Raw genomic sequence first — 25,248 nt, forward strand, 5'->3', positions numbered from 1 at the left:
TAGCAAACAGAGGAACACATCTCTCTTATTTTCAGAGGAGTGTTGTTATTGCTATCAGTTAGTAAAACTCTGTCTAACAGCCCATATTTAGAGGGAAAAAAAGAAAGTGAAAAAGTCTTCTAGCTCTAGCCTTTCCTCTCTGACCAACTATTGTACATAGTGCATAAAAGGAGAAATCCAATAAAATATAATACATGTGCAACCCAACATCAGGATGGCCTCAATTCATTCATTGTGCCTTGTTTATATCATCTAACTCATCATATCCCTCAATTATTAACATCCATCATTGCAAAAAATACACCCATGTAAAAAAATTTACTGCACTCCTAGCACTGCAATCAACATACATGTGTACTGCATTTTGTTCTATAAATGGTGCTTCTTGTTGTAGAAATTGTTGTAGCATGTCCACTTTGTCAGTTGTGTGCTTCAAAATCTTTGGTGTTGGCATTTTCAGAAAATAAACATGAAGCACCATGGCCATGTGTAGATATAAGCAAAATAAGGGCAACAAATGATTAAAGATAGTTGTGGTTTGTAGAGTATAAAGGATTTAAGGTGGGGATTTCTACCAGATCATTTGAAGTGTGCATCTCGATTTCCTGAGTTTGTTGCCTGGTTAAAACAACAACAATTAGGCATGACATTCATGACTTGTTCCACTTTGTTTATTATATACTTTAAGCCCACCTGTAAGATCTGCAACAAATGAAAGCAGTCACTATACAACAATAATTAAATTCTGTAGAACAGAGATAACATATCTCAGAAAAATATAGTATTGTAGTGCCAGCTAATTAAGATGAGTTAATTAGGATGTTGATGGTACTAATAACAACGTACATGGTGATGTCTAAGTTGATTCTCTAATGTTTTCATGACCAAAGGCTGGCAGTGTTGTATTGGCACCGAAAGTTCTTGCTCTTAGTTTTGTACCATTCTTAGGCATTCCAATATCTTGCCAGTTATTTATCTGCACAAAAGGGGAAAGCATACAAGAAAATGCAGATAGAGAACATCAAAACGTGCACTTATGCTCAAGAAAATTATCACAGAACCTCATCTACTCACAGAATTAGTTTCACATTTAGGCTGTGTTTAGATCCAAAGTTTGGATCCAAACTTCAGTCCTTTTCCATCACATCAACCTGTCATACACACACAACTTTTCAGTCACATCATCTCCAATTTCAACCAAAATCCAAACTTTGCGCTGAACTAAACACAGCCTCAGGCTATAAAAGCTCGCTCTATGTTTTGTTTTTCCTATTGAGGTAGTAAAATGATTATTACAAATGAACTTTCCATCGTTGTAAGAAGATCCTGTGGCAATTTCTATTTATCCCTTGGTTGTTAGGCCAATTGAGCAAAAAGAAGGCATAGGATAAAAGGTTTTGCAACATGAAAAAGGGATCAGTATAGCTGATCAACAATTGTTTGGGGCTGAACAGCCCTACCTACCTTCCCAAAGACATCGTCTTCTAATTATAGCCTCTGGCTAACCATAAGAATCTACAAAGGACATAATACTTTTTATGCATAAACATTCATGTTGAGTGTTCAACTGTTCACTAACCACCAAATCAAGATTCAGTTTCCTTTTAAATAAACAGATTATATCTAAACAGATTATATCTGTGTGCACCAAGGTAATCAAGAGGTCTAATGGCAAACAAAACCAGCAGTATCTACTGTTAGCCAATCTAAACTGCAGGAAAACACATTGGCGCATTGCCAAATACTTTTTGTGCGTAAACACATTCATGTCGAGTGTTCATCTGTAAAGTAGTCACCGAATCGAAATTTAGTTTTCTTTCAAATAAACAGATGATATCATGTGCACCAAGGTAATCAAGATGACTGATGGCAAACAAAACCAGCATCATCTACTGGTATACAATTGCCGCTAAGCTGTGGAGCTTCATTCGTGGCTCGTGTGAGAGGCAAAGCAACTATAGATGGTCGACCACCTAAAAGAATGAAGCAAACAAACGTATGAATCTCGGTAACTAAAGATTCACAAAGACCAAATCTAAAGAATGCAGTACATCAGTAACAGAGGTTGAAACAAAACAGAAAGCCAACCTCTTATGCTTTTTATCCTGAAATGATATGCTCAAGGAAATCTGAGTTATTTGCTAAGAACCTGCACAAATTCAGAAATACATGATAGTGAGAACCTGCAAGGCTGCAACACACATACAAAGGGAGAAAGAGAAAGCATGACAAAAAAGGAAAGGAGTGGTGGTAAGAGGCAAGCAGGCAGCCATCTGAAACATTGTCTGTGCCGCTGCCCACTGGTCACCGTCACATATGAGAACGACTTCATAACGGCGGCAACGACAGCAAGGGACTCAGATACACATGAATCCTGTATGGCTTTGGCAGTGGAGAGGCACATGGAGACGACCTTTTTTGGCCGCATACAATGCTACTCTTGCTTGATGCCGTCGCCGCCGGTCGGAGCGGCTTCAAGCTTCCGTGCAGCACCGTATTACTCATCTCGCCAAATCTAGCATGGTGTTGGAATACTCAGAGTAGCGTGCAACCAGACAGAGAGAACCGTCGCTGGATCGACGAACTCATCATTGACCGCCCAACACGCCAAATCGAGCTGTGCGGCACCGGATAGAGCACCTGGTCATGGAGCTCCAGCGCAACCGCCGAATCAAGGTACTCGTCGTTCGCTGACTGAGCGTCTCACCATTGAGCTCAAGCCAGCAACACCGATGACACGAAATGTCTGAGATTGGTGCCACATCGCCGCCGCCAAGATCAACAGATCCAGTGGCTCTGGATCTATCGCCGTCTCTAGATCAAAGAGAGAGAGAGAGGGAGGGGGAGGGGGGGAGGAAGGAGAGCAACAAGAAAGATGAGGGTGGGGAGCAGAGATTTCCCCATGGAGCTTACCGCGACACTGCCGATGAGCCTCATGTGCTAGCCCTGCCCTTGCCTCCGGGTGACCGGATCCGCCGGCAAGGAGGTCGTGGCTACCCGAATCCGGCGAGCACGGTCTACCCTCCGCCGGAACTGGCCTCGCGGTGGCAAGGGGGAGGTGCGGCGATTTGGCTGGGTGCAAGAAGAGTGGTCGGAGGCGGAGGCGGATGCGGCGGTGTGGTCTAGGGAGAGCGAGCGAGAAGAGAGAGGTGACGGAACGGCGGCGGCTAGGGTTTCGTGGGGTGAGGGACCGGGATAGGGATGCAAGTTGTTGCAGAAAACCCCCTTAGTTTCTATGTTTTCGAGCGCAGTCCTATTTTCTGTTTTTTGCTTCTTTGATTAGAATATTTCTTTTTTAGAGGTCCTATACGTAATAACGTAGAACGTAGAAACTGTATACCAGAGATCTAAAACCAAATTATCAATTAGTTTAAGGGCTTTTTTGCAAAATGATCAGCGTCGGGCAGGCATGGACGCACGATGGGCATCCAACGACGGAGGAAGCAAGCAACGCGCAGCCTCCAAATTCAGCTCCGGAGAAGGGCCGGACGACGTGTCACGCCCCGGCAAGGGCCACGCCAGCGGCAAACGCTGATTTGAGGCTCAATTCTTGGCAGCTTTGTATATAAGCGATTTGTAAACGGACCCTTAGTCTGCTATATAGAGACAGATATATACGGAGTACTAGTACATACAAGATCGATACGGTTGATGCAGGCATATAGCAACTGCACCTTAAGGCATTGGATCGAGCAAATAAAAGGAGATATCTGTGCCCACAGTGGAAACAAACAGTAATTGCCACGGTACATGTTTGCAGTGTTGGCTACTTTCATGAGCAGTACAAGCAAGATCTGCACCATACAACCAAGATCCAACGGTGGCTAAAGCAACCGCTAAAAGTCGCAGTTGCTAGTTGCTACAGCCACTGTACTTTGATCCTGATGATTCACATATCATGCATTCATGCTGGCCTGGGATGCTACAGTGGGTAAACTTGTGGCATCTTTCACCGCTGCCATGGTCTTCGTGTCTATGCAAGATGACTTCATAACGAAACGGCAACAGAAGCGTGTGATGGCCTACAGCAATTAAGGCCTCACATGACGCTGCGTTTTGTACTTGAGCTCCCAGCGCTGGCCATCTTGATCTGGCCGTTTAATCCACTCGCTACTGGTAAACGGTAGTAGGAGAATGATTCCATATTAGTGTATCAAATGATGATCAATCCAACCCGGTGATGAACGATCGATCGTTTGGTGATTTTGTTGCGGTTGAAGTGCTCTCGGAGGTTCAGAGTTCAATGCGTAAAGCCAAAATTGTTTTCGATCCTCTCAAGAAATCATGACGATGATGCGACGCGTTTAACTAGGGATCGCACTGCCGGAAACCATCCGAAACTGACTGATTGGCACCTTGTACCATGGGATGGCACTTTATCAGAAGTTGGTTGGCACAACGAACGATCTAGAAACACTTTATCGAAAGCGAAAATTTATGGACGATAGGCAATGACCTGATTCCTATTCTGGGCTGTGTTTAGTTGCTTCTAAAGTTAGAAGTTTGAGTTGAAATTGGTACGATGTGATTGAAAAATTATGTGTGTATGACATGTTGATGTGATGAAAAAAAGTTAAAAGTTTGGATCTAAACACAGCCCTGATATCTGAACATCTGTTCCTTTTTTTTCTTGAATAACAGCTACCTCGCCCAAATTCGACAGAAACATAAGCTGTGAATTATCCGCATCCCCGTAGGCAAGCAAATCTAGCTTGCTGCCGTACAAATCCACTGGAAATTGCCTTTTGTCCTGATCGCGAGCAGCGCGGCCACCGCCCGTGTCCCACTTGCAATTTAATCCGCATCCGCGGGCGGCGAGATGGACCGAGGAAGAAGTGAAGACGAACCAAAAAAAAAAAAACACGCATTTCCTGCCTTGTAATCCAACCATCCCATCGACGACGCAACGCCTTTGATCGTCGATTGCTTCCTTTCTTTCCTTGTTTTTCTATTGAATTGCTTGCTTTGGCTGAGTTTATTTCCTAACTTTTTCTTTAAACATTTAACCTTTTTATCGCATCAAAATTTTTCTACACACATAAAAACTTCTAACTTTTTTTTTAAATTTTCAATTTTAGTCAAACTTTCAATTTTAACGTGAAACTAAACACAGCCTTTGTCGCAGACGAGATATCGGAGCGGTCGACGGCGGTAGTTGCATATATACTCAAGCTCTATTATCTCCTGCATTTCAGTTAAGGCCGAGTTTAGTTTCAAATTTTTTTCTTCAAACTTTCAACTTTTGCATCACATTAAAACTTTTCTACACACATAAACTTCTAATTTTTTTCGTCACATCATTTTAATTTCAACCAAACTTTTAATTTTAGCGTGAACTAAACACACCCTAAGGGACGAGGCTACTGGCTACGTACAAATGCACAGGCAGCACAGTACAGGTCACTAGCGGCAATAACCGGTGACGGTGACGCGTAATGCTTTTCTTGGCCTGTCATTCACTCAGGTTGCCGGTGTGTTCCTCGACATGTAGTCATGTTGCCGATCTGTCTAAGAGAAAAGCAGGGAGAATAGAAGAAGGCAACTCAGAGACCAGAGTACAGCACGGTGAAATTCAGAGTTAAGAAGGCGATCTGTCTAAGAAAGGGGAACGGAAGATGGAGATTCAGAATTTCAGAAGTTATTGAAGTGTTAAGCAGCATGGTGAAATCCAGAGTTAAGAAGAGATGGCAGTTGTGGAATTCGACCAATGTAGGGTCACAAAAGTCATAACTAGTCGTAGGTCAAGTGAACATCAGAATAACATTTATGCTCACAGTTCATGTTCATGCTAACTTCGGAGTAGTAGTACTCTACTTTGGCCCTGTTTAGTTCACACCAAACTTCTAATTTTCCATCACATCACGTCACATCTAAAATTTTTCTACACATATAAATTCTCAAACTTTTTTTTTCCAAACTATCAACTTTTCCTAAACTTCTCTCCAATTTTAGAAACTAAACACAGCCTTTGTTGTAGATATACTCATATCTACTCCTACTAGTAATGTGGCTATGTTTTGGTGTAACCGAAAGATGATCAAAATTTATTGCCCTTTTTACCAGCTTTGTGCCAATGGATGAGGTGGTGGGCCTGGGGATTTTCATGCTCTTCCTTTAAGCTTACTCCTCTCTGGTCTGCGGTGTATGCATCGGCCGGGCAGCCGGCTGGATGGCACGATGGAATTTTAGTTGCCACTGCCCTGACTGCCAGCACGGGCGGCACCGCTGAATTTTGTTTGTCTCCCGTGAAAGCTTGTACGTAATCTTTGCTCTACGGCCACCGTGTGGCGTCACCCAGTCGTCAGCCCGTCACACACAGCGTCTGCAGTTCTGCAGTTTGCGCTAGTAACGATTGGCCCATTTCTCGGGTTACCTGATTCACGTTTTCAGCAAGGTTAAAAATCAAATAAATTAAACTTAAAATATTAATTACTTTTAAATTATTCAGTTTAAAAACACTAGAACCTGATATATGGATTAGTCTTAATTTTTTTAATAAAGTTAAATATTCATTTTTTAATATCATAATAGAAAAATACTGTTAAAGATATGTTTTGAGCACCGTGTTATTGATCAAACCATCAAGATTATGAAATCAGAAAAGTAAGTTTTAGTTGTAGAGTTCAAAATAATTTACTAGTTTTAGTTGAAGTGCTCCCTCTGTCCTAAAATTTAGCAATCTTGTACTGGATGGGACACATACTAGATTTGTTGTACTAGAATGTGCCCCTATCTAGTACAAGGTTATTATATTTTTGGGACGGAGGGAGTAGAACCGTTAAGTACGGGTTGACATGCACCCATCGTCAACACCCTATGACAACTCAAAGACTCGTATCTTTTTTGAAGTAATTGTACATCAATACTCTTTTAAAATTATACAAAGAAAAATCACTTCCTTAAAATAGACCCCTTTTTGAAATATATGCAGTCAAATAGCAAAATATAACTCCCTACCACTCCCTCCGTTCCATGTTACAAGTCGTTTGACTTTTTCTCAGTCAAAATGTGTTAAGTTTGATCAACTCTATAGAAAAAATTAACATCTAAAATATGAAACTAGTTTTTTTTATTAAATCTACCATTGAATATGTTTTAATAATATATTTATTTTGTGTTGAAAGCACCACTATACTCTATTAAGTATTTATCTACAAACTCAGTTAAACTTAAACATATTTAACTATAAAAAGTCAAACGAATTTTAATATGAACGTTGCAATGTGGGCTACAACATGGAGTGATCAATTTTGTTCCTGCATACTGCAAGTAGTGTTTAGGGGATTTCATGATTTACCGCACTTTAGTCATTGACTCAGAGGGGTCTCATCACCGCGAAAATGTCACGTGGAGTAGCCATCAACAATCTACTACCTCCATTTTTTTAATAGATAACGGCCGTTGACTTTTTCTTACATGTTTGACCATTCGTCTTATTCAAAAATTTATGTAATTATAATTTATTTTGTTATGAGTTATTTTATCACTCATACTTTAAGTGTGATTTATATCTTATACATTTGTATAAAAATCTATTATATTATTAAAGGAATAGAAAAAAGAGCCTCCACGTTCGCTCTCATGTCCTACAAATTCTTACATTAATCGGAGAAAAAGAAAAAACATAGTTCATATAGAAATACAATTTAGAAATAGCTGAAATTCGGAATTAAAAAATAAGTAATATTAGAATAGGAGACTAGAGTCCATATAGAAATACAATTTAGAAATAGTTGAAATTCGGAATTAAAAAATAAGGAATATTAGAAGAGGAGACTAGAGTCCATATAGAAATACAATTATGAAATAACTGAAATTCGGAATTAAAAATAAGGAATATTAGAAGAGGAGACTAGAGTTCATATATATAGAAATACAATTATGAAATAACTGAAATTCGGAATTAAAAATAAGGAATATTAGAAGTAGAGTATAGAGTCTGACGGAGCGTGGGGCTCCTCACCGGGAGACCGCGCAGGCCCCCCTTTGCCGGTTCGGCCGGGGGCGCTAAGTGAGGTTCTTCGCTCTCGATCTGAGGAACGTCAGCGGGAGAGGAAGTGCACAAGACACGGGCGACGTAGACAAGTTCGGGCCGCTGAGAAGCGTAACACCCTACTCCTGTGTTCTGGTGGATCTGTATGTGAAGGAATACAAAGAACCGGAGAGCGAGAGTGAGTTCAGGCTCTAGAACCCCTTCCCCAGAGTCCCAAAACCCCCCTTTCTCCTAGGCCTGGGCCTCCTTTTTATCTGGTCAGGGGTCACCACATGGGCCTCTCTCTGCCTAAGAAGGGAAACATGCTTTTTACAATGAGGGCTAGTCTACAGCCGGAAGTGACCTCTGACAAGCAGAGCACACGCCTCCTGCCCTGCTCGCCTGCTTTTCCGGTGGACGCCCCTTTCAACCTTCATTTAATGGCCAGCGACTTCATTGCCATACTTGCGCTGAAGTCTGGAATGGATCTGACCGGGACTAACATACCAACTCCAGGAGTTAGCACGCCGGCTCCGGCTAGGGACGAGAGCCAGGAAACTCTCATCATTCCGACGGGACGGGGCGAGGCGTGTGACAGGCCGCCTGTTGCCACCTAACCCGCGATCTGACCGGTCTGTGACCGGTCACACACCGCGACCGGTCACGGACCGGATAAGCGTGCGCTGCGCCGCATTAAATGCGGCGTGGCACGCTCGTCCAACCTGCTATAAATGCGGTTAGTGAGCCCCGCTGTGCTCACCTAACCCACACACGTGGCGCCAAAACCACAGGGGGTCGGGGCGCCCCAGCCCTCGGGGCCGAAACGGGGGCGCCCCAGCCCTCGGGGCCGAAACGGGAGCGGCCCGACCCCTCGGGGAGACAGAGGGAGGGGTGGCCACGTCACCTTCGGGCCCGACCCCCCCGAGGGGGTCAGGCCACGTGGGTGACCGCGGCTACCCAAGCCTCTAGTCACGATACCCCCGGCCCCATGTCACCGACAGAGTCCATATAGAAATACAATTAGGAAATAATAGAAATTCAGAATTAAAAATAAGGAATATTAGAAGTAGAGTATAGAGTTCATATAGAAATACAATTAAGAAAAAAAATAGAAATTCGGAATTAAAAAAAAAGGAATATTAGAAGTAGAGTCTAGAGTCCATATAGGAATTTAAAACTAACTAAAATTCAGAATAAACATAATAAAATGAAAAGTAGTGTTTAGAGTCCATATAAAAATACATTTTACAAATAACTAAAATTCAAAATTAAGAAAAACATGGGAAGAAGAGTTTAAAAACAATATAGGAATACAATTTAGAAGTAACTGAAATTTGAAATTAAAAATTAAAGAATATTGAAAAATGAGTTTACAGTCCACATAGGAATACAATTAGAAATAATAAAAATTCAGAATTAAAAAATATATTAAAAGACGAGTCTAGAGTCCATATAGAAATATATATAATTTACAAATAACTAAAATTTGATATTAAAAATAATTAATAACTAACACGTATATAAAATACAATATGAATATTAAACATTAATAGTTTCGTAAAGTTATTGTAAAATTTAAAATTATGTTATCATTGTAATATATTTTAATAATATAATGAGAAAACATATATGCTATTATATGAGAGAAAATATAATGATGCTAGCCGTGCAATCTGCGTGGGCCATCATGCTAGTTTTGAATAAGACGAATGATTAAATATATAAGAAAAAATCAACGGCGTCATCTATTAAAAAACGGAGGGAGTATTTGGCTTGATAACACAACACAGATAGCAGCACGAAATGGAAACATACTGTACAAAGCAAGAAAAGGAAAATTTTGTGTGAAAAGGGTGCATCACTCACACGACACATGTTACTGTCAGTTACTTCCCGAAGTATACTACAGTACACTTGGAGAAAAATACATGTTATGCACGGATGAAGGAAAAAAAAATACAGAAACAAAAAATAACCCGAAGACACACTTGGGAGAAAAAGGTTTCAAAGACCCAGATGTATCTCCCACCCGCCAATTAATGCTCCCTCCTCGGGACCAGCGTCATCACTTCAATACAAGGAACCAAAAAAGAGAAGAAGAAGTAAAAAAAAAAACCTTGGAAGAAAGGCACAGCAGTACAGCAGCCAGCAGCCTCAGCTCCCTCGCCAAGCAGAGAGCGCGAGGAAGAAGAAGGAAGAAGGCGCGGACCGGGATCCCCCCGTCGGGCCCCACATGGCCGCGCCTTGAGCCCCGCCCCGTCCCGCCCACTCCGGACCCAGGGCACCGAGATGCCGCCGCGGCGAGCGGCGCTGCTCCTCCTCGCTCTCGCCGTGTATGGTATGTTCCTTCAAGATTGTGTGTTTCTTTTCTTTTTTTTTTCTTTCTACCCGCTGTTCTTCTTGCCCGGCCGGGCGGGCGATTTCTTCGGGGTTTGAGGTTGCAATGCGGAGTGGAATTGTTGTCTGGTTTGTTTCGTTGCAATGGGATCGCCGGCCTGGAAGAAGAGCGGTCATGGCTGGCTGGCTTGCGTGGCACGTTCCCCAGGGGTTGTGGAAAGATGGTTTCGCCTTTGCTTCATGGAGCTGTTCCTCCTGTGATTCGTCCGAGCGCATCGGCATCTGAATCCAGTAGGCGTGGACATGGCGTAGATTCCCGTCAATTTTCTCCTTTTGATTCTCCTCTCTTTCCCTTTCTTGAATCAACCCATGCCGAGTCTGAGAAAGTTTGGAATTTTTATGCAAATCTGTTGTTAAAAATTTGCTGCATTGGCGCTGCCCGCAGCGATTTTCGGTGGGCTTTTACTACGCTTGATTTGCCGGCTTAAACCCACCGCGTTTCAGTACTGCACCAGCTGTAGTGGTTGGTGTGCATTTGCCTTTCTGTTGTATTGAACCGAAAAAGTTAACAAGCTTTTGGTGCAATGCTCGATTAGTGGTCAAGGTTTTTGGCGAGGTTCCTGCTGTTCTGTTCTCGTCTTGCAATCTTGCAGACACATAGTTTTCGTTGCACTCTGCATTGCTCATCTATAGTAATTTTCTTGTTTTTAATCAAACTGTAATTTTGTAGTAATTCGCACTCATTCGTCCTGCATTATCTGTAATATTTGGCTGTAGTTTCTTCAAAACAAAGGCCGGAATGAATTCCATTATCTAAAAAAAATATATACAGTGGCGTGCAAAACCGTGTGAGTTACTGCATTAGTATTCCAGTTTCCACTCCATGAAACATATGTTCATTGTAGTTATGCTGAAGTAATAGTTAAGAGTATACAGATGTTATGTATCATATGAACAGCATTTTTTTTGGGTCAATATCCTTGCAGTGCCACTGGGAACGGCAAGCTCAACAACTATCGCGTCGTACTTACTTGGGTTATGGAGTAGAGCACATCGGCATTCTCTTCCTGCCCCTGCTCCAGCTCCAGCTCCAGCTCCAGCCCCTGAAACTCACCGTAAGTAGAAATACTGTTGAAATTTGTACACTTAAATAGTAATTCAGGTGTAACATGTTCTGCAAACTTAAATATTTATTTCATCAGTATTCTTACATTCAATGATTTTCTTGTTGTCTTGAACCGTCTTGTAATTTTGTCGATCATTTTGGTTCTCAGGACCTGGTATTAGACACCCAGTGCCTAGGCATCACAGGAAAAGGCCTCATGTTGCCCCACCACTACCACCACCATCATCATCAGAAAGACAAGGTTCTACTTTTCTCTACTGACCAATTGAGATTGCAAATCTTAGTATTGTTAGCACTGAAGGACACAACAATAATAGACGCGTTTGTGCCTGCAATGTAACAGATTGCAGTGGGATTTCCTGTACTGCTCCACTCACATCTACTCCAATCGGCTCCCCCTGTGGCTGCGTATATCCCATGCAAATTCAACTTGATCTTGTAGTAGCACCATATCAGTTGTTTCCAAGAATTGATGAGTTAGAAATTGAGATTGCAGCAGGAACATTTCTGAAACAGAGTCAAGTTCGGATAATGGGTGCTGGGAGTAGTCTTCAAGATCCTGAAAAAACTACTGTCACCGTTGATTTGGTGCCACTAGGTCAGAAGTTTGATAGGACTTCAGCCTTACTGACTAGCAACAGATTTTTGCAAAAGAAGGTGCCAATAAACTCGTCCATATTTGGTGATTATAACGTAATATATGTTCATTATCCTGGTGAGTGACATATTTTTTTGTTGACATCAACTTCAATAGTATAATTCCCAGTATTGCTGTATGTAATCATAGAAATTTTGCAGGCCTGCCTTCTTTGGTCCCTAGTGTTCCAGGATCCTTGGGCCCAATAAGCAGTAGCCAATACCCCTTTAGTGCAAATGTACACAATAGAAGACATCAGAAGATTAACTCTAAAAGTGTTGCCATAATTGCATTATCAGCTGTTGTGCTTGTATTAATGAGCTTTGGCATTTGCATCATATGGAAATATAAAGGATTTGAAAAGTCTCGTGGCACTGGTCGTGTTTCGAATTCGTCAGCCACAAGAAAAACAGGTAACTTTTGGCAGTCCTGGTACATATGCTACCGTTATAATATGTCCTGTTATATCCATTTTGCATTTAGACACCCTCTGTTCTCGAATAACTAATACTGTTGAACTGTTGACTATTGGCATCTCACTTTGATCACAAATTACTTTTAAACTATGAGATTACGATGAATGAAATTTGTATGTTTATACTTGTGATGCCACACACTTTGACAATATAACATATTTTCAAGTATTTATTTTATTTTATTTTATTTTTTGCTAAAGGAAGAAGTGGTCAAAGTTTGAAAATAAATAGTTCCAGTATCAGTTATTCGAGAATGCAGATAATGTTAATTTGCAAGTTCAATTTTGGCCCTTTTTTTGTGTGATTCAACATGAATAGTAAAACCTTACTTTTTGACTGTGTAATTCCCTTGCTGTTTGTATAACATCTTGTTTCTGTTTCAGGTATGAGGTCATCATTCTCCAGTATGACCAGCTCGACGGCATCTTTTGTTTCAACAATTGCAACATGCCCACCTACAGTTAAGACATTCTCTATTTCTGAGCTTGAAAAGGCCACAGAAAACTTCAGCTTCAACAAAATAATAGGTGAAGGAGGGTATGGCCGTGTTTATCGAGGTACAATTGATGATGAAGTTGATGTTGCAGTCAAATTGCTTACAAGAAAACATCAAAACAGAGATCGTGAGTTTATTGCCGAGGTTGAGATGCTAAGTCGTTTGCATCATCGTAATCTTGTCAAGCTGATCGGTATATGCATTGAACGGAGCACAAGGTGCTTGGTGTTTGAGCTTGTTCCAAACGGAAGTGTGGAGTCTCATCTGCACGGTATGTACACTTATTTAGTCTACACCATTGGCATATAAGAATCTTTGGTACATTTTCAGCACTTTCCTATGCTTCATTATACATTGTTGTGATCTGCATATTTACTTCTGTTTTGATGTTTCAGGTTCTGATAAAATATACGGCCCACTTGATTTTGATACTAGAATGAAAATAGCCCTTGGTGCAGCAAGGGGTCTGGCCTACCTACATGAGGATGCCAATCCCCATGTTATACACCGTGATTTCAAGGCCAGCAACGTTCTTTTGGAAAATGATTTCACTCCCAAGGTTGCGGATTTCGGGTTGGCAAAGGAAGCCTCAGAAGGAATGGACCATATTTCTACTCAGGTCATGGGGACTTTTGGGTAAGTCGCATTCTTACCATATTCACCTGTGGCTATTATATCACCCCAAAACACACTAAATTTGTAAGGAGAAAAAGAAGAAGATAATTTAGTCATACACTAGTACACCACAGTAGATTATCAATCTTGTAGGATCGAATCACAAGAACTAAGCCAACCAGAGGGGGGGCGGGGGTGAATGGTTGGTATACCCCAAAACCCAAACTTTTAGCGGAAATAAAAGTTACCCTCAAATTCGATGTAGATCGGACTGAACGAGGTTGATCCGCCGGTCTGACCGCGCTTGTGCCGCTGGTCTGACCAGTGTTGATCGCCCGGTTCAAAAGCCTGAAGATCGCCTGCCGCGCCTGAAGTCGTAGCAGGTCTGACTGCCTCTCCTCCGTCGGTCTGACCGTCGCTATGTCGTCGGTTAGACCGCCGAACCTGATGAAACACAAATCGAAGAACTCTTAAAATAGATGACAACTTTATTGCTTCCCTCTGTGTTTACAAAGTGCACCAACAACACTCCTTACAAAAATTTCGACTAAACTCGAAACCCTAACTAAACTATCAACTCAATTGCTCTCAACAGCGATACCGGGAAACCTCACACTCCCTCTCTATTTATACCCAAGGTAGGCAGCCTAAAGCCACGAACCAAATTCATACTAGAAGTCCTAATCACCTTAGGAAACCCTCTAGTACAAGAAACAAACTTTACATAACCAATCATACCAAATTTGGACTCCTTTCAAATTCGACTCCGCATCCCATACGCACACAATACCTCCATCGTATGCCATATGGAATCTTTACCAACCACGTGCATTGAACTCTAGCCTTAGTATCTCGCATGATATCTGACCACCACGGACATCGCCTTACCACCAAGTCGACTCCCGGTCCAACTTGACTCTCTCGAGGCATCGAGTCACCTACACATGAAACAAACAAAGAAACCATATTCCGAGACCAAGCTATCCCCAACTTGACTCATTAGTAGCAAACAACAGTATTACATACGCATAGTATCCTTCTAGAAGCCATAACCATGAAACAATCACGGATATCCAAACAAACAAACTAAAACCGACACAGTGTCGGCCGGCCAGACTGCGGGCTAGCCGGTCTGACTGCTCAATCATCACCGGTCCGACCGGCACACACTGCCCGGTCTGACCGGACCCAAAACACAGCAGATCACCTGTGAAATCCAATCATCTTCAAAACCACTTCGTAAATAAATTTCAAATATCAAAACCAATAAACGTCAATGCCAATTGTTCATCACAGAATAACAATCAAAAACACATTTGATTTTACAAATCTTGATTGTAGTGATAAATTAAATATTTCAATAAATAAATTAATAATTAATAAAGCTGTGATCTAAACAATACAATAGACGAAAGCTTTCTGAGAAATCGTATTAGCAAATAATTAACGGCGATGATATTGTGAATAATAAGCTGAAAAGAAAGTTTAACTTTTGATCGATTTCTTTTTGTCATGGTCTTCAGGTACGTTGCCCCGGAGTATGCGATGACCGGGCATCTCCTGGTGAAAAGCGACGTGTACAGCTACGGTGTCGTGCTGCTGGAGCTCCTCTCGGGGAGGAAGCCGGTGGACATGACGCAGCCGCCGGGGTCGGAGAACCTCGTCACCTGGGCGCGCCCCCTCCTCACCGACCGGGACGGCCTCCAGCAGCTGGTCGACCCGTCGATGCCGGCGGCGAGCTACGGCTTCGAGAAGCTGGCCAAGGCGGCGGCCATCGCGTCCATGTGCGTGCACGTCGAGGCGTCGCACCGGCCGTTCATGGGCGAGGTCGTGCAGGCCCTGAAGCTCATCTACAACGGCAACAACGACGACACCTGCACCAGCGGCTCGTTCGGCGGCGGCGGCGGCGAGGAGTACGAGGACGAGGAGGCGTCGTCGCCGTGGAACAACCGCTCGTGGAGCCACGACTTCGCCGCGACGCCGCCGCCGGCGTCGCGCAGGCTGGCGTTCCCGCGGGCTCCGGCCCGCCCGACGACGATGGACTACAGCTCGGACCCGGCCGACGGGGCGGCGGGGACGTCGTCGGCGTCGGCGCGGCGGCAGCGGTCGACGTCGAGCCTGGTGCTGGACAAGATCGAGTCGCTGGCGGCGTACGACTGGTCCGGCCCGCTGAGGGCCAGCAGGGGGAGGAACTTCTACAGGCTGAGGGGAAGCATGAGCGAGCATGGCGGCCATCCTTCCGAAGATTGCTCCATGGAGGGCTACTGGATGTAGTAGCTAAAGCTGAGTGATGATGATGATGATCAGATGTTGTCTGCAGAATTGCAGATTGCCTTCCATTTCTTGTCATGTTCTTCAGTTAACTGTATAGTTTTCTGCTCATTTGATGATGATAGGATTTTGATATGATTGATGCCATGCTCTGAACAACAATCACCACACCACCCCTGGTCTGGCCCTCATTTTTTCCATGTAGTGGATGAACGCACTAATCATCATATCATTATGGCATTTTGCAACATTCATTGCACTAGAATTTAGCATTAGTCTAGGCAGTATCAAACAAGACATTAGAGCATGTTGCCATGTACATGAACAAATGGATAGCACAACAAAAAAAAGTGCCTTAACTACTCAACTAGCTAGTTTGTTTTCGTCTCAATCCATCTGTTCGGCAGCGGAAGATTGAGATGAAAACACACTGATTTTTGGTCGTTCGTTTTATTTAAATCATTTTTATGATTAATATTTTTGTTGTTATTAAATGATAAAATATGAATAATATTTTTATGGTGACTTATGTTTTTTTTATTTTTTAAAAGATTTTTAAACAAGACGGATGAAAAGTTGGATATAGAAACTCATGATTACGTTTAAAATGGGACGTAGTAGTATTCTCCTATATTCTCTTAAACACTCTTTAGGTTTGTTTAGGAACACATGCCTCTGTACACGAAAAACGGAGTAGCTATTATTTTAAAAAAGGTTCAATATAATTTTTTTAAGTAATAGTTTGAAAAAACGTGCGCGTGAGGGAGAGGGTTGGGAACCTGAGAAAAGACGGGCCACAGGGTGCTGGGGCCCACTGGTCAGAGACCGGGCACTCGAACCATCTAGTGCAGACGTGGTAACTGGCGCGCCTTTCTCCCCTCTTTATCAACACCACACGCAGGTCGACCTCGACTGGAAGCGCCTCCTCGAATCGAAGAAGTGTCATGGCTTTCGCTGCTCCCGCGACATGCGCGTGCCGCATGGCGCCGCCGCCGCCGCTCGCGGCCGCCTCCGTCTCCGGGCGTGGGCGCTCGCCGTCGTCGGCGTCGAGCTATAGGGCGGCGGCGCGGTGGTGGCCGGGCGCGAGGAGGGGGAGGCGGAGGAGGTGGGCGGGGTTGAGGGCGAGGTGCGCCGGGCAGTCCGTCGTGAAGCCCGGGTCGGAGAGCGCCGCCGGGGAGGGTTTGGTCGGGGAGGACCCGCCGCGGCCGCCGTTCGATCTCAACCTCGCCGTCGTGCTCGCCGGGTTCGCGTTCGAGGCCTACACCAGCCCACCCGTGAGCCCCTCCTGCTTCACCCGTTCACCTCACCCTCATCCTTAAGGTTAGCTTCATTAGTCCTTGTAAATTCGCGAGTCATTTGGAGAATTGTTCTTCGTGTTTGGCAGGAGGATGTGGGCTGGCGCGAGATTGATGCGGCTGAATGTCAGACGGTGTTCCTATCTGAGTGAGTTGTGCGCTTATCCTTCTTTTTTTTATTATTAATTTGTTAATTTTGATAGAAATATCTCCCTAGCCGCTGTGGTGCTAAACTGGAAAGGGAATGGAATTCTGAACGCATTGATATGGTCATCACTGTAAATTTTGTGAATTGTACCGTGCCTATGTATTGCAGTTCATTTCTCCGTGAAGTATATGATGGCCAATTGGTTGTGAGGCTGAAGAAAGGCGTAAATCTTCCCGTGATGGATCCTTGGGTACGGTGATGTATTTGTTGGCGAAAAACCATTTATTATCCTACTTAAGTTATTACCGACTTCTTGTTGATCTATAGGTGAAACAAAATAAATCTCTGCAGGTCATACTTATATGAGTTAAATTTACCTTTTCTTAGATGAGAGTTAAATGTACTTCAATTAAGGGATATCTGAACTTATCTAAAAACCCATTGCTTCTCATAATAATCCCGGATTATGAATGTAGCCCAAACAGGCAAACACCCAATGATTTAACCTGCATGTTGCAATATAGGGTCGAGCTTGCCCAATCTAACTACTGTTAAGCAGACCTCTTCCTCCAGTTTATTAACAACTTCGTTTTCTCTAACCATTTCAATTGCAGGGCACAAGTGACCCTTACGTAGTTCTACAACTGAATGGTCAAACTGCAAAAAGCAATATTAAATGGGCGTGAGTAACCTTTTCCCTTTTCTATGTATGCTGGGGTCTTGGCGGAGGAGGATATTGCTGTTTTTTTTTCACACATTTTGGAATATTTTGCCAACTAATGGTTTAATTTCTCTAAGCAATATTTGATATGCTTGAAGATGTTATTTTTCTCCATCATTGATGCAGATTGTGATTTCAGTAATTGATCAACGTAGGACGAAGGAACCAACATGGAATGAAGAATTCACATTTAACATTAGTTTATCTCGAGAAAATCTACTACAGGTATGAGCAAGCTCATTTTCGTACAAGTATAATAATAAACACTAGAGATTAGAGTCTTAGGGTGTATCATTCTACATACCATGTCTTCATAACTTGTTGTCCTAGGCTCCTAGCCCTATTATTATGGCCTCTCTCAGCAAACCAACTGAAGGGACACACTACATATCTTATATGCTCATATTTGATTATTATTCTTGTTTTATAATTCGTAGAACTCTGCATCTTGGAAGTGGCTATTGCTCTTCGAGAATCTTGTTCATTAGGAGTGGATCACTGAGATTACTATTTTAAATAAAACCATTTGAGAAATTTGGCATGTCAACCTCTGAAAAAAGCTTAAGCTGAATGAACAATATTAATGCCAGACATCTTGACAAATCGAAATAAACATATATGACTCAATATGGTTCTAGAGGACACGGCAAGTAGTTTTATTTAGTTAACAGGACATACATAAGCAAACTAGACGTATCATTCTAGCAAGTTATGGTAAGCTGCCTCGCAAATCATAGTAATAATAGCATGCAATTCTGTGCAGCATTACTCTTCCTTTTTTATCAACTTTATTACATATTGGTACATACAGTATCAGTAAATGATTATTTGTTTAATCATTTTCCTCAACAGGTTGCTGCTTGGGATGCAAACCTTGTTACCCCACACAAACGCATGGGAAATGCTGGATTGTGCCTTGAATCGCTTTGTGATGGTAACTATTTTTATTGACGTAAAAAATAAAAATGCACGCTGTTTGACATTTCCTTTTGTTATAGAAAGAGCTTGGAACCTATTTCTGTGATGGCATGGATGCTGGTTTCTTTTAATTCTGAGCAGGAAATTCTCCATAAAGAATCATGGCCAAAATACATATGGAACATTCTGGAATTGGTCAGAAACCATAGGAGCTAATCACTTTTATATATGATGGCATATGAGAAATGAGCACTTCTCTTTTCATTAGTGATGCTTTCAGAGTACTGATTAATCAAAAACTAACAGAACGATGTTCTAGAACAAACTTGATTTAGCAAAACGAATTTTGAATATGTAACATGCCCCCAGCATTTCTGATATCAAGCGGTTCATATCTTATTTGTTGGGGACTTGGTGTCAACTCACAGTTGCGCACTTACTCCCTCCGTCCCATAATATAAAGGATTTTGGGTGGATGTGACACATTCATTGTACTAGGATGTGTCACATCCACCCAAAATCCCTTATATTATGGGACGGAGGGAGTACATGTTTCTCAGTTGCATGTAATTTTGCCGATTTAAAGTACTTGTGATTTATGAACCTTCCTGTGGGAAAAAAAATTACACTGACTAGTTTACTCATTTCTCCTCCCACCTTTGTATTAAAACTAGTTCCATGTATTAACAATGACTATTTACTCATATCCACGTCATTTCTGGTGTCATAGTTCATTTCTTATTATGAAGAACTCGCATGTGAGAATTATTGATATTAGCAGTCAGGCTTTATCTTTTCAGATAATATTTAATATGAATTTATTTTATGACTTGCCCTTGGGAGAAACTTACAATGCCCTCCCAACCTTTTCCAGGATCTTTAATATGATTCATTTTAAGGCTTACTCTTGGGAGAAACTTACAATGTTCTTCCAACTTTATAGGAAGTAATCACAACGTTACGGTTGAATTAGAAGGCCTAGGTGGTGGTGGGACTATTGATGTGGAGGTAAATCCTTACCTCTTCTTTTTTTTTTGGCACCAGTATACTCTAGCAAAGGTGCATGTAGTGAACTAATTGTGACCTCTCAGAGAGAAAAACTAAGTACCTTTCTAATGACAAGAATCTTACTCCCTTTGCACAGCACAGCAAGTTGTACATATATGGAGTAGTTAGCATCTTCCCCTTGCACAATCTTAATAAGTGGGAAATCCTTTGTGCTATAGTTGTAAGTAAAATGACCATGTTGCTCACATGTGATGCTATGCAATATATGTCGCGGTTTCCCTAGCAAAAAACAGTTCTGATGATATATTGACAGCCACCTGTTATGTTGCATCAATATCAATGGTTTCATGCTTTGACGAAACTGTAGGCTTTATTTTGTTATAATTGTTAATCTAAGCTCTAAGTATAACATATCAGGTCAGGTATAAGAGTTATGATGACATTGAGCGTGAAAAACAATGGTGGAGAATACCTTTTGTGTCTGACTTTCTTGTGAAGAGCAGCCTAGGATCTGCTCTTAGAACGGTCCTTGGATCTGAAAGTATAAATGCAAGTCAGTTTGTGCAATCTGCATTTGGGCAACTAAGTTCTTTCACTTACACATATCTTCCAAAGCCACCATCTTTGGATATTAGAGCTGAGGCCCCTAAAAGGGCTGAACAATCTGTAGATAACTCGGCTGGATCAAATGAACTTGAACAGTACAAGATGGATTCAAAAGCTTCTGGAGATGATTCAGATTGTTGCAGTGAAGCTGAATCTACTGCTACAGTTGTGAACACTGAAGGAAGCAGCTCGCCAAATATGAAGGAAACAGATGAATACTTCTGGAAAGCTTTCACCAGTGTACTCAACCAAAATGTTCTCCAAAATTTTGGATTTTCTCTTCCTGAGGTCAAGCAATTGGATGGATTTGACCTATTGAGTTCACTTGGCTTAAAATCAAGTGAAATCGCTGAAAAGGAATATTTAGAATCTGGACTAGCAACAGTAGATGCATCAATCAGTGAAGGCCATGAAACAACTCCTAAAGATGCAATCGATGTTGACAAAGAAGATGGCACTATTCCAATTAAAGAGAACTTGCCTAAAGAGGAGGTGCAGGCTCCCTTTCCAGACGTTAGTAAAGTTTCTCGGGATGTATTATCTCAAACTGAGAATATACTAGGAGCTTTGATGCTTCTTTCTAGAAGCTTATCACCACAAGACAAGGAGTCAGTAATGGTGGATGATGGAAGTAATAAAGAAGATTCGGTCAAAGAGGAACAATGTGCTTCTGATTATACAGATAATGATGATGATGCTGTATCTACTGAAGTGTTCACTGATGCACAGAAAGCAGAGGATAGGCAACGACTGTTTGAGAGTGCAGAGACTGCCATGGAGGCATGGGCTATGCTTGCCACTTCATTGGGGCGTAACAGTTTTATAAAATCAGACTTTGAGAAGATATGTTTTCTCGACAATGTTTCAACAGATACCCAGGTGAGATATTGTTGTACTATTAAGAGTTTTGCTGTTTCCTTGTTGGTTGGTTGTCTCAAGTTAAAATCTCTGAAGGTTGCCATTTGGCGTGATTGTTCACGAAGAAGGTTGGTTGTTGCCTTTAGAGGAACTGAACAAGTATGTTGTAACATCATGGCATCCCTTGTGTTTTGTGAATAAAAATTCATTGTTTGATATGTCTCCTTTGTTATTTACTTTACTTTTCTATTTGTTGTTTCAGTCAAAATGGAAGGATTTGCTAACTGACCTTATGCTAGTGCCTGCTGGGTAGGACTCGATAGTCAACATTATGTTCTCTTTCATTCATTTACAGTTTGCCAAATGCCTGGTTTCAAAGAGTGCTAGCATTGTGGTACATTTTGATTTATGTTATGTTTACCTGAATATTTCCAAATTGAATGCAGACTAAATCCTGAGAGGTTGGGTGGTGACTTCAAACAAGAAATTCAAGTTAGTCATCTATATCTTTATTCACTTGCTTCTGTATTTCACCTCACTTTATGCTATCTGGTATCCAACTTCTTGACATATTACATTTCAGGTTCACAGCGGATTCTTGAGTGCATATGACTCTGTTAGGAATAGAATCATCGCTCTTGTTAAATATGCCGTAGGATACCAGTAAGTATTTCTATAATGAAACAGTTTCTACCACAAACATATATCTCCTGCCAAGTATTAAGTAATCTTTCTTTGTTTCTATTCATTTTTCCACTGCAGGGATGAAGAAGACGGAGAAAACATACCTAAGTGGCATGTCTATGTGACTGGACATAGTTTAGGTGGAGCACTAGCAACCCTTCTTGCTCTTGAACTTTCATCAAGTCTAATGGCCAAGTAAGAAGCTCTGAATCTGATATCTGATCTTATTTGCTGGATATGAGAGGAAAGACTCTCATATTGAAATTTATTAAGACAGGGGTGAGGCTCGAACCCAACCCAGGTCGGCTAGCCCACACCTTGTGGTGCTAGCCGGAAGACCCTTGGGCCTTTATCATATCTGACCTTATTTCATACAGACCTTATCATACCATTAAGTTCAGGCTTAATGTGGGAATAGGTTTCAGTTAAACATTTAACGACTCATAAGAAACTCTTTGGTTGTGAAAGATCAGATGAACTTGGCAGGTCTCTGACCCAATTTAATTGTCACGCTCTAGCAAACCTTTGCAGGAAGGAAGATTATATGTGCTTTGACCCAGTTCAATTGTCGTTCTCTAGCACAACTTCCATTTTAGTATGAATAGTGGCATTTAATAGAATTGAATGAACTTATTTTGAAAGATACTCCATTGTTGTAATAACAATAACAATAATCCATTATTGTTGTTGTTGTTGTTGTTGTTGAAAGCTCCCAGTTTTATATGATTGTGCTATAAAGCAACAAATATATGTTTGTATAGCTCTTCTTCTGCAATTGACAATCTGTAAAATTGCATTAAAGACAGCTTCTATTTCCCTACATCCTTTTCTACGATCATTCGTTCATATTTATCCGTTCACCTTTTATAGGAGTGGGGTCATATTTGTGACAATGTACAACTTTGGCTCTCCTAGAGTTGGAAATAGAAGGTTCGCTGAAGTCTACAATGCGGTAACTAAGAATTTCAAATTGAAATAGGCTTGCATTCATTGATTTTGCATATCACTCTGTCGTTCAAAGTTCAAACCGGTTTTCCTTAAATCAGTATCTAATCATTTCATCATATGGACAAGGTTGATAGTGCAAATACCATCTCTCATAATTTGAAACAAAAATTGAAAGCAGTCTGCAATACCACAATCTGCCTTTTGAAACCATTGTGATTTTGGACTAATTTCTGCAGAAAGTGAAAGACAGCTGGAGAGTTGTCAATCACCGTGATATCATTCCTACAGTACCACGTCTTATGGGCTATTGCCATGTGGAAGCACCAGTTTATCTTAAATTTGGAGATCTAAAAGATGCACTGGTGATTAGTATTCTTATCCTATTTCAATCAACTTTGTTGTAGGAATGTTTTTTAGTTCCATTCAAAGTTCCGTGTTTTTATCCATAAGATTCTAAAGTTCTCAACTGAAACCATTGTATGTATTTTGATATAGGTAGATGAGGAGACTATAGATGATGAAGGTGATTCCATAGGGGAGTACACCCCTGATGTTCTTGTCAGTGAATTTGTGAGTGTCTTGTGAACTTAATACATTTGTCTGTAGACTCTTGACTAGCTAGATTCTCTTGATTCTGATGATAAGATGAGGATTCTAGTTTTCTAAAAATAAAAAGAGACACTTAGTTGTTTTAATTAGTTTCTTCACAATGTTCTGTTGAACTCATAATACCGATGTAAGTTGAAGAGGATAAATGATTCTTGAATAAACAAATGATTTTGCTCAAATTGCAATTGAAATCAGGTGTATTAAATCCCTGCAGATGAAAGGAGAAAAGCAACTTGTGGAAAAACTACTTCAGACAGAAATAAATTTGCTCCGATCAATCAGGGATGGTTCAGCTCTTATGCAGCACATGGAAGACTTTTACTACGTCACACTGCTAGAGGTTTCTTACCTTGCTTATTTTTATTTTCAAACACACAGTTTGTATTAAAGAGGAAGAAAGGGGCAGAACCATGAGCACACAAACAAACCTGCACACTTACCTTGCCTAATTACTTGTCCTTGATAAATATTCTGTTTTTCACATCATCTCTGCTTTTCATTTCACTTGTTATATATCGAAAGCTTCCTCCAAGTAAATTTAACCAACAAAATACACTTAAACTTTTGCAGAGAGTGAGGTCAAGGTACCAAACAGGTGACGGTGCAAATGAAGACTACCATCAGTTAACCGCCTGATCTTAGTACATGCTTGAAACTCCCAAACCTGGGTTGCCTGTAAGTACCACTCTTCTAAGCGCACACAGCTTGTACTTGTCTTATGGATATATTTGGAGTTGTTGGACGGTACTGTAGTTTAGGGGATAATTCGGACAAAGAAGAAAGTTTTTTTGGGGGTGTTTGAGGGGGGATTGGAGTTTGCCCTACTGTTATATGCGTAAACAAATAGGCTTTGCTTGCCCAACATTCTTTTACTAGCAACCTAGCAATTATCCAAAAACTTCAGTGGCACTAGTGCATTACCCTTACTTGGTGATTGGTGATCGCCACAAAGTTGGTTAACCCCAAAATCATTTGTTCTGACTCTGTGTCTGATGTCCGTTTTGAGTTTTCAGGGCTACTGCCGTTCAGCTTCTTTGGCTGATAGATATCAAGAAACATTGCAAACAATGGAACCTGTGCAGGACCAGTTTAGGGGTTATGGTCGAACTCGGAAGTAAGAGGACGCATTGCCCTTGGTAGTCAGTTTGTATGATAAAGCTTCAAGTAATCAGGACAGTTATCTGAGGATCCTCATCTGCGCAAATTGCAAATGGACTTAGAATGCAAAGACCTTCATTCCCCGGCCGTAAGTGGTGTGATTGACACGCACATCCTTCCTCGTGTGTGGTAAATTCGTGTAATCAAACATAAGGCTTGGAAAATGCCCTTTTATCCTCAAGTGCTTTGAACTGTAAATTATATAAGCTCTATGATCCTTAGGCTAAGCAGTTAGTAAACGTGGCAAAAAAAAGTGTGGAGGTATACCAAAAGATGTACCAAAAAGGGTGAAATAAGGGGAATAAATGCATATTTTGGGTCACTGTTTTGGAATCTTGATCAACAAAAGGATTTGTTCAGTTGTT

General features: G+C 41.4%; 2 protein-coding genes and 1 long non-coding RNA gene across 8 annotated transcripts; 2 read left to right on the plus strand and 1 right to left on the minus strand.

Moving 5' to 3' along the window:
* Positions 1–3,210, minus strand: LOC107280674 (uncharacterized). Its single transcript, XR_001545197.3, has 6 exons — positions 2,914–3,210; positions 2,089–2,149; positions 1,075–1,973; positions 847–976; positions 576–702; positions 1–439 (listed from the first exon to the last, which is right to left on the minus strand). It is a non-coding gene; the product is annotated as an uncharacterized lncRNA (long non-coding RNA).
* A 6,881-nt stretch (positions 3,211–10,091) lies between these two features.
* Positions 10,092–16,178, plus strand: LOC4336359 (receptor-like serine/threonine-protein kinase ALE2). Its single transcript, XM_015780514.3, has 8 exons — positions 10,092–10,310; positions 11,296–11,424; positions 11,584–11,676; positions 11,779–12,150; positions 12,234–12,485; positions 12,932–13,315; positions 13,440–13,680; positions 15,183–16,178. The coding sequence occupies exons 1-8, from the start codon at positions 10,262–10,264 to the stop codon at positions 15,931–15,933; spliced, it is 2,271 nt and encodes a 756-aa protein (XP_015636000.1). The 5' UTR covers positions 10,092–10,261; the 3' UTR covers positions 15,934–16,178.
* A 666-nt stretch (positions 16,179–16,844) lies between these two features.
* Positions 16,845–25,205, plus strand: LOC4336360 (uncharacterized). 6 transcript variants are annotated; one of them, XR_010740699.1, is made up of 19 exons: positions 16,845–17,204; positions 17,315–17,373; positions 17,542–17,623; positions 17,988–18,055; positions 18,250–18,319; positions 18,947–19,028; positions 19,956–20,020; positions 20,438–21,505; positions 21,581–21,643; positions 21,747–21,793; positions 21,931–21,976; positions 22,068–22,147; positions 22,247–22,363; positions 23,039–23,120; positions 23,353–23,478; positions 23,612–23,686; positions 23,921–24,065; positions 24,296–24,400; positions 24,739–25,205. XR_010740699.1 is itself a non-coding variant. In XM_015780508.3 (19 exons), the coding sequence occupies exons 1-18, from the start codon at positions 16,875–16,877 to the stop codon at positions 24,359–24,361; spliced, it is 2,652 nt and encodes an 883-aa protein (XP_015635994.1). In that variant the 5' UTR covers positions 16,845–16,874; the 3' UTR covers positions 24,362–24,400; positions 24,739–25,205. The 6 variants fall into 6 exon arrangements, 5 of the variants coding, with proteins under 5 accessions (XP_015635994.1, XP_015635995.1, XP_015635996.1 ...); XM_015780508.3 differs by having other exon boundaries at positions 23,940–24,065; XM_015780509.3 differs by having other exon boundaries at positions 23,940–24,065; positions 24,732–24,876.
* The last annotated feature ends 43 nt before the right edge of the window (positions 25,206–25,248 follow it).

This window comes from Oryza sativa, chromosome 4 (assembly GCF_034140825.1).
Source record: "Oryza sativa Japonica Group chromosome 4, ASM3414082v1".
Classification (NCBI taxonomy): Eukaryota; Viridiplantae; Streptophyta; class Magnoliopsida; order Poales; family Poaceae; genus Oryza; species Oryza sativa.

Bases quoted from the DNA above. Each gene is read 5' to 3' on its own strand.
- LOC4336359 (XM_015780514.3), top strand. From the start codon at position 10,262: ATGCCGCCGCGGCGAGCGGCGCTGCTCCTCCTCGCTCTCGCCGTGTAT. The intron at 10,311-11,295 runs GTATGTTCCTTC...ATATCCTTGCAG, and splicing joins CCTCGCTCTCGCCGTGTATG to TGCCACTGGGAACGGCAAGC. The intron at 13,681-15,182 runs GTAAGTCGCATT...CATGGTCTTCAG, and splicing joins CAGGTCATGGGGACTTTTGG to GTACGTTGCCCCGGAGTATG.
- LOC4336360 (XM_015780508.3), top strand. From the start codon at position 16,875: ATGGCTTTCGCTGCTCCCGCGACATGCGCGTGCCGCATGGCGCCGCCG. The intron at 21,977-22,067 runs GTTAGTCATCTA...ATTACATTTCAG, and splicing joins ACTTCAAACAAGAAATTCAA to GTTCACAGCGGATTCTTGAG. The intron at 24,066-24,295 runs GTTTCTTACCTT...AAACTTTTGCAG, and splicing joins ACTACGTCACACTGCTAGAG to AGAGTGAGGTCAAGGTACCA.